The following is a 9,126-nucleotide window of genomic DNA, read 5'->3' on the forward strand; positions in this document are numbered from 1 at the left end:
ACGAAAAACAGAAAATCAATTCATAAAACAGAAAATCAATTCATAAAGTTGTGACAAGAGCAATAAAAGAAGAACCACGCGTCACTTTTCAAACTAGACATGTATGACTCATAGCATGTTTTTTTCTTCGGTCTATATAGAATTTTTTGGAATTTGAATCTTTTAAATTTTTAGCTTTCACTTTAAAAGATAAAATATAATTTCTAATTTTTAAATAATTTTTTTAATTTTATCTATAAAATAAATAGTAAAAGATTATACTTTACCCTTTAAAATAAAATTTAAAATTTAAAGGATACAAATCCAATTTTTTGCAGTGAAATAGTTATCCTAAACTACTTGCACTACTCACTAAACTAAATCCATAATTTCTTTATATATGATGAAAATTAAGTGGAGCAAAAAATCTAACCCCGCCGTGTAGTTGGACGAGTTTTCATCTTAAGTTTAAGAGTTTAGGTTGGTTCAATATCGAACTTTTGTCACCTGTGTTAAAAAGTCAATGGTTTGCCGCTATATCTGTCTTCATACCATGGATGTGGCCATAAAATATTTTTTTCTAATTGAAAGCCTCTATCCGCGAGGCCCGCCACACAATATAAAAATTGTTCTTCTCTTAGCTTCTTTTGTAGGATAAACTCTATAAAGAAAGTAAGAAAACACTAATAAGTAATAAGGAGATCCATGGAGGTTTCTTACACTGATCAAGAAGTTACAGTAGGAACAGTGAAGCTCAGTTCTAACAGACTCAACGACCTCAAATCATTCGATGAAACAAAAACTGGCGTCAAGGGTCTTGTTGACAAAGGCCTTACAAAGATTCCATCACTCTTCCATCACCAACATGATAATACGAAATCTCACAAAGCCGCAGATTTATGCAACTCAGAACATACAATTCCAGTTATAGACCTTGAAGATGTTGTTGTTACCAAAGATCCAAGCAAACGCGAAGGAGTTGTTTCAAGGATAAGGGAAGCTTGTAAGACATGGGGTTTCTTTCAAGTGGTGAATCATGGCATCCCTGAGAGTGTTCTTGAGGAGATGAAAGATGGGGTTAGAAGGTTCTTCGAACAAGACGATGAAGTGAAGAAAAAGTTTTATACACGTGACCAAAATAGGTCGTTTATTTATAACAGTAATTTTGATTTATATAGTTCACCAGCACTTAATTGGAGAGATACTTTTATGTGTTATCTTGCTCCTGATAATCCTAAACCAGTGGAATTGCCAGTAGTATGCAGGTATGTTCTAATTGCACTAGCTTTCACTTATATTACTAGATTAAACTAGACTTCCTTAAGTTGTTCTGTTTGGCTTAGTTTCGAACAGAGATAGTTAGGATGAGATAGGATATATTTGTGACATCAATAAGTGTTTAGATATTAATATAGAATACAGAATATATATTAAAAATAAATTAAATAATATATATTTATATACATACATGATAATAGATTTGATAGCTAATTTTTAATTTATTGATAATATTTTTGTTGTGACATTATATTTCATTAGTATCATCATGTCTTTTCTTTTTCTCTATGTCTCATCATGTTTTTTCCCCCTTTCTGTATTAGTCTTATTGGCTTATTGAACATTTTCTTTACATTTTTGTATCTATGTATTTGTGTTTTTGAAACAACTATAGATAGAAAAACTTTATTTCGGTGGTAGATCTTCTTAAAAAGAAGTTAGAGTATGTGTTTTTATTTTTGGAATTTTGTGAATTAAAAACAAATCAAAAAGTAAAAAAATATTATTTTTTGTTTTTGCTTTCTTACAATTTTTTTTTTAAATACAAACCAAGCATATTTCAACAATTTTTTTGTTTAATCTGTTTATTGATAGAGAATTTTTTACTATTTGTTAGCATTATTATATTTTATAATAGAGAAAAGAGATTTTATATTAACTAATTGAAAAACACCTACAATTTCTGTGAATTTTCTAATTTAGCAGTTTCACTTTCATTTGTTCATTTTGTTTGTGACTTTGTGAATATCAGAATTTTTACACCAAAGTGTCATTATTTTCGAAACTTAATACTAAATGTCACTTTTTTAAAATTAATTATTCAAATGCCACTTTTTTTTATAATAACATAATAAATTATAATTAAAAATAAATAATAAATCAATTGTAACCTTAATAAAAAGATAACAATTAAATAATTAATTTAAAAAAATGATATTTTGATTATAAATTTTAAAAAAGAATAGCATATTAATAAAAGAGCTTGAATACAAGTTATATCAACTAACACTTCAACTAATCCAAATATATTTACGTTATAAAATTCATTGCAAATATAGTTACGTTACACAATGAACAAAGACACAAATTTAAATCCTGTATTTTCTACCAGAGAACATATATTTACTTGGTAATACTAATTTGAATCTTCTTGTAGGGATATCCTTCTTGAATATGGGACTAATATTATGAAATTTGGGATTGCACTCTTTGAATTACTATCAGAAGCTCTTGGTTTGCATTCAAACTATTTAAGAGACATAGGTTGCACTTATGGACGTATTTTGCTTTGTCATTACTACCCTGCATGTCCTGAACCAGAACTAACTTTGGGAACCACCAAGCATTCTGATAACGACTTTATCACGGTGCTTCTCCAAGACCATATTGGCGGCCTTCAAGTCCTTCATGAGGATAAGTGGATCGATATACCGCCGGTACCAGGGGCTCTAGTGATCAATATTGGTGATCTTTTGCAGGCAAGTTTTCTTACTAATATTTTTATGTCTATAGTTTCATTGATAACAAAAGTTTTGTTGTTGAGAAGAAAAGGGTTAATTGTTAAATGATTCTTGAAAGATTGTGTATTCATCAATTTAATACTTGAAAGATCAAATTAATCTTTGAAAGATACCATGATAAATCAAATTGATCCCTTTACTAATTAGATAATGACGTATCACAAAATGATTGTATCATATGTCAACATCTTATTAATTATAGGACCAATTTAATTTACAGTTGTATCATCCAAAACCAATTTGAGGCATTGATCTTTGAAGAACTAAAATAATGCATACTTTATTTTTTAAGGACTATTTTCACTATTAAACTTATTTTGCATACTAATCATATACATTAATTTAGAATGACTACCACTAGTCCAATTTATAACCGCTCTTGCTGAGTTTCCATACTAAAATTTAAAGTATAATATATTATGTTACAACACCATGCAATTAATTTAAAAAGGTTTCAACCAAGATCCTATAATGTATTAAGTTTATTTAATTTTAGATGAAAACAAAGATTTTATTAAAAACTTTTGTACACTGGAAAATCTGACTAGGAAGTTAGTAATTATAAAAATTTCATACGAATTTTCACCCTAGAGAACTTGTTCTTAAGCAAATTTTGCAAATTAAAATGAGCTTATCTAGAGTTGCTAATTCTACAATTTTATTATTTTTCTTGAAGTGCAGCTTATAACAAATGATATATTTAAGAGTGTTGAACATAGAGTACTGGCAAATCTCATTGGTCCAAGAATATCTGTTGCAAGCTTTTTCTGCTCAGGTATGAGATCATCATCAAAGCTTTATGGTCCTATAAAAGAACTGTTATCCGAAGACAATCCTGCAAAATACAGAAACACTACGATGGAGGAGTATGTAGCATACTATAATGCCAAAGGTCTTGATGGAACCACTGCTCTTGAACATTTTAGAGTTTGACTAGAAAAATTTGAAACTGGGGTTAGTTTAATAATCATGTTGGTAGTGACATGTATCAAATAAAATTTAAGGTATATCCCAAAGTCACATAATTTGTAATTTTAATTGAGATTTAGTTATATATAAGTTGAGGCCAATTATATGATACAGATGTGAGGTAAAGATATTCTCTTTAAATGAATGAGGTATTAACACCTGGATATTTGTTTTTGTGGAGACTGCAAGCTTGCCAGTAGATGTAGCTTGTCGGATGTGACTTTAGGTGTAGCCGTATAGGTGTATTCTTGTGAGCCGATCTAATGCAAACAGGTACTTAGGTGGTGGGCTGTGTTTTGATGTTTGAAGAATAAACCATAGTTACATAAGTGTGGGTTTATTAATGGATTGGTCAAGCATAATTTTTGGCATCTATTTTAGATCTACCAATATGTATTTAAGTATTTATACGTGAATTAAATGTGAAAATCGTTAGGATTAAAAGCTTAGTTTTTTCTCCCAAATAGTTAATATATTTTATATTATTATTTTTACTACTATAATGAATTTAACAATAATATAAAATATATATTACCATTCATGTAATAAATTTTAATTATTTTTAATGTTTTCATTAATCATGAAGTATATAAAAAATTTTGAATTAAATATTTTTGTAACAAGTTAAAATATTAAAAATAAATAAAAACTATTACAATAATAATTATATATTTTATATTATTATTTTTTATTTTAAATAATAAAATAATTACTGTTTTGTATAAAAAATAATTATTAAAAAATATTTTAATCAAATAGAATAAAGTGTATGTTATTTAACTCTAGCATAAAAAAAGAGTGAACGTTTTAGAAATGGCCTAAATTAAGCCACACATGTATCTTTTTATTTGTTTTTACCAAAGATAGGGAGACTCGAACCCGCAACCTCTAGGTAAGTATGAGGAGACTATGCCATTTGAGCTATCACTCTAGAATTTTAAGAGAAAAAAGAAAAAGCTACGGTGCCCCAACTCTGAAGTTTAGTCATCCGCTCTGTTAGGATTTGGTAGGGAATCCTAATTTGTGTGATACATTCATCGAGTCTGTTTGGACTCGAATGCAACTCTGGGGATTACCAGAGCAATGCCAAAATCAAGGACTAGGTAGGAGAGTCAAAGAGTCAATGGGAAGTGACATAGAGGCTGGTTTGTTTAATTTTAAAGGGAAGGAAGAGAGGTTGCTAAAAGTTAAAGTATTATTAGACATATCAAAGTCCCTGCGTAAAACCCTAAAAATTGCAGGGAGAAATCAGAAGGTCATTGAGGTTCAGCCAAAGTACGAAAAGATTGGTAATTTTTGCTATTACTGTGGCTTCCTTAGATATGAAAACAAAGTATGCAAACAGTACTTAGAGGACTTTGCGACTGGAAAGACAACAGAGGAGAAATGGGGGGCAATGGTTACGGGCAGAGTGGGTTGGGAGAAAAATCAAAGAGCAGAAGAAGAATCAATACCCCAACAGATTTTCAGCAGCGAAGAAAAGGAAGACAGTAAATAAGAAGTCAACTCCAGTCAACATAAACCGAGTCTTTGCAAGTTTATCGGTGGATGAGAGCAATACACAAAAGCCAGAAGAAGATAAGAAAGTTCAAAGCAACCAGAAAGGAACTTGGGTAGAAGAGGAAGTAGCCAAAAGTGAGAGAGTATTGGAGGCAAAGAGAAAGGAGAGAAACTTCCAGCAGATCTCGGATAATACAAATAATTCAGGAAGCCTCCCTAATTTTGGTTCTATGGAGAGGCTAAAAGGAAGAGATGTAAGGAAGAAGATAAAACTGAAAAAACTAGCATGGAAGGGAGGAGAAGTTAGTCCTATCACTGGAGTTAAGAGAGGGCTTGAGGAGATAAAAGAAGCAGATAGAAGAAAGAGGTAATGTCAGAAAGAAACTACATCAATTGAGATAGGGGAAGGTGCTACCCTACAATGGGCACCCCAGGAGGGATGAAGATGTTGACGTGGAACTGTTGGGGTTTGGAAAAACCCCTGACAGTTCACAACATCAAAGGGATTATTAAATCTCAAAGGGATGAAGATGATTTGGACCTGAATGTGGGGCTTAGACGCCTTCAGTGCAATGTATGACGTCTTCTCATGGAGGGATGAAGCCGTCTGAGTTTTTCGTGAAGAGGTGTGCGTGGGATGGTACCTACAAGGGACTCGAATGTTTAAATAAGCAACGGTTTTTGGCAGGTTTTATATAGATTAGAGTTGAGAAATTCCTAAGATGAAAATGAAAGTTAAATAATTGGATAAATAACCTAGTGACCACTTTTATAACATTCTCTTCTATTCTGGTGGGTAGTTTATCTTTTCCTTTTTTTTAAGAGGTGTTGAGATCTCATATTTGAAAAAAAAAAATATATATATATATATATATATATATGAGCATATTTGTATGTGCAATTAAGATTCTACACACCAAGTCGGCTCTTATGAGATCAGACATAGTGACAAAATGGATTTGGTCTTTATATCTAAGTTTTGTCTATTTCTTGAACCATATTTTGAAATAAATTTAAAAATTTATATTCAAAATATTTTTTATTTTCGTGCATAATTGTAATAGATAAAAAAATATCTTCAATTTTATATTAAATATCTTTAGTTAACTATAATTTCATTGTTTTTTAAAAAGTATTATATTTTATATTATGTCATGTTATCATATCATACACTATCAGTGACGAATATAAAAAATTTTAACATAAGAGCAAAGCATATATAATACATGAAATAAAATAAAAAAAGGAAAATAGTAATTTAAGTTTAACCATATAACGGAGGTAATTACTATTTAACATTTTTTATGTTTTTCTTTTTTAAGATGATTATTTTTTTTATTTTTAAAATATTTAAATAATATTTTGTTTTTATTATTTATTTTTCTATATTTGAAAAATATATATTTCATATTATTTATTCAATACAAAATAAGTATTTTTAAAAAATAAAAGATCTGATGACAATTATTTTTATGCTGAATAAATTATTTTTACACAAGTAAAATGTATAAAGAAAATTGATTAGTAGACTGACTCTAGGTATATTTTATTTTTATCAAATAATAATAATAATAATAATAATAATAATAATAATAATAATAATAATAATAATAACAACAAAGTCTTGTCCCACTAAGTGGGATCGGTAATAAACTCCGATTTTGTGGTTTATCTTGTGCTTAATTTGGGGGATTTTATCAACTTTTTCCACATTTATTCAATGAAATAGCATGGTTTTGTAATTCTCCCTTGAATTGTGCTTAAGTGTAAAAACATGCTTTTTAGGCCCTTAAATTAGTGATTTTAATCCACTTTAATTCCATTCGATGCCTTGATGTGTTTGTTGAGTGATTTCAGGTTCATAAGACAAGTATTGGATGGAAGAAGTGAGGAGAAAAGCATGCAAAGTGGGAGAACTCATGAAGAAATGAAGGAACCGTAAAGCTGTCAAGCCTGACCTCTTCGCACTCAATCGACCATAACTTGAGCTACAGAGATCCAAATGAGGCGGTTCTAGTTGCGTTGGAAAACTAACATCTGGGGCTTCGAAATGATATAAATTTTGCCATATGTTGCTTTGCGTTCAGGGGCGCGCACGCGCCATGTACGCGTGCGCGCCGATTCTGCCCGAGGGTCCACTTTAATGAAATGCCCCCAGCGATTTTGCAGCTCATTTTGGGCCCAATCCAACCCATTTCTGATGCTATTGAACCCAAGGATTGAAGGGGGAATGAACCAAGGGAGTCATAATTTAGTTTTCATCATGTTTTAGAGTAGAATTCTAAAGAGAGAGGCTCTTTCCTCTCTCTAGATTTAGGATAGAAATTAGGGTAAAGTTAGGTTAAACGCTCTCAAATTTCTCTTTCAATTCTTGTTTTGATTTAATTTTTCTTCTTAATTTCTTGTATTACATCTTTTCTCTTTTAGTTTTACTTGTTCATTTCCTTCATTTTGTTACTTTTATGCTTATGAATCCTTGTTGGATCTTAATTTTCTTTAATGCAAATTTATGTTTCATGTCTCTTTTATGTTGATTTTGATTGTTATTGTTGATTTTTTGCTATTGATAGTTATGGGTTTCCTTTAATTCTTGCATTTTATTATGTTTACTTTTCTTGCATTCTAGGTGTTTGATAAAATGCTTCCTCTAGTTTTTGAGTAGTTTTCTTGACTCTTGGCCTAGGCTAAGGGAATTGAGTGACCTTGAGTCATTGGGTCTCAATGAATTGGTGATTTGAGAATCCTTGGTGATCAATTTGATACTCATTGACGCCAACCCACTACTAATCTAATTAGTAGGTAGGTTGGGACTTATGGGTTGATGTGATCAAGCCTATTTGACGTACTTCAAGCCTAGAAGTAGATATTACGTACTTAAGGCTTTGGAAGTAGACTTAATAGGTTGGCCTCTCATAATTATCAATATATGGTTTGTAGACAAGGATGGTGATCTCAATTACCTATGTCTAGCCAAGAGTTCTTTCCATTTATTTTATTAGTTCTTGTCATTTTACCTTCTTGTCATTTATTTTTCTTGCAATTTATATTTTCTTGTCCCTATATAAAATCAAAAACCCCCTTACCCCTTCATAGCCAATAAGCATACACTTCATTGCAATTCCTTGTGAGACGACCCTGAGTCTAAATACTCCGGTTATTTCTTATTTGGGGTTTGTTCTTTGTGACAACCAAAATTTTTGCATGAAAGGATTCTTGATTGGTTTGGAAACTATACTTCACAACGAGACTCCATTAGATAAATTCTAAACCGTCAAGAATTCGATCATCAAAATGGCGCCGTTGCCGGGGAGTTGCAATGGTGTTACATTATTGGCTATTGTGAATATTTTGAATATGCTTGCCTTTTGCTTATTTGTTAGTTTTTGTTAGCTTTAGGACTTTGCTGCTTATTTTTGTTAGCTTTTGTTTTTGTTTGCTATCATGAATTTTCACTCCGTTGGCTATGAGTTTGGCTCAAATTATGTTGTAGGTAATGGACGCTACAATGAGGATGTGCATCAAGGATGGAGCAATCAAAGATGGGAGGAGCCTCAAGGGATTGATCAACCTTATTGGCAACAACCCCCTCCGGATTCTTATGGGTATAATTCTAATCCTAATGCATATCAATCTAATGGATGTGGTGACCTGATGCGGTATTTATAGCCCACTAACTTACCGGCAAGTGCACCGGATCGTACCAAGTAATACCTTACGTGAGTAAGGGTCGATCCCACGAGGATTGATGGACCAAGCAACAATAGTGTTTGATAGGCGTAGTTAGACAAATAAAAATTGGTGTTGAGATGCAGTATAAAAGACATTAAACAATATAAAAAATATTAAAGATAAGCAGAAAAATAAGTTGGGAATAAAATAT

The 9,126-nt window shown here is 31.1% G+C and overlaps 1 protein-coding gene across 1 annotated transcript; it reads left to right on the plus strand.

Moving 5' to 3' along the window:
• Positions 1-546: 546 nt before the first annotated feature.
• Positions 547-3,910, plus strand: LOC107625442 (1-aminocyclopropane-1-carboxylate oxidase homolog 1). The gene is made up of 3 exons (XM_016328074.3): positions 547-1,244; positions 2,414-2,735; positions 3,459-3,910. The coding sequence occupies exons 1-3, from the start codon at positions 685-687 to the stop codon at positions 3,708-3,710; spliced, it is 1,134 nt and encodes a 377-aa protein (XP_016183560.1). The 5' UTR covers positions 547-684; the 3' UTR covers positions 3,711-3,910.
• The last annotated feature ends 5,216 nt before the right edge of the window (positions 3,911-9,126 follow it).

This window comes from Arachis ipaensis, chromosome B2 (assembly GCF_059453495.1).
Source record: "Arachis ipaensis isolate K30076 ecotype BB chromosome B2, ASM5945349v1, whole genome shotgun sequence".
Lineage (NCBI taxonomy): Eukaryota > Viridiplantae > Streptophyta > Magnoliopsida > Fabales > Fabaceae > Arachis > Arachis ipaensis.

Excerpts from the sequence above, each read along its gene's own strand:
- LOC107625442 (XM_016328074.3), top strand. The coding sequence starts at position 685 with ATGGAGGTTTCTTACACTGATCAAGAAGTTACAGTAGGAACAGTGAAG. Across the intron at positions 1,245-2,413 it reads GAATTGCCAGTAGTATGCAG|GGATATCCTTCTTGAATATG; the intron begins GTATGTTCTAAT and ends ATCTTCTTGTAG. Across the intron at positions 2,736-3,458 it reads ATATTGGTGATCTTTTGCAG|CTTATAACAAATGATATATT; the intron begins GCAAGTTTTCTT and ends CTTGAAGTGCAG.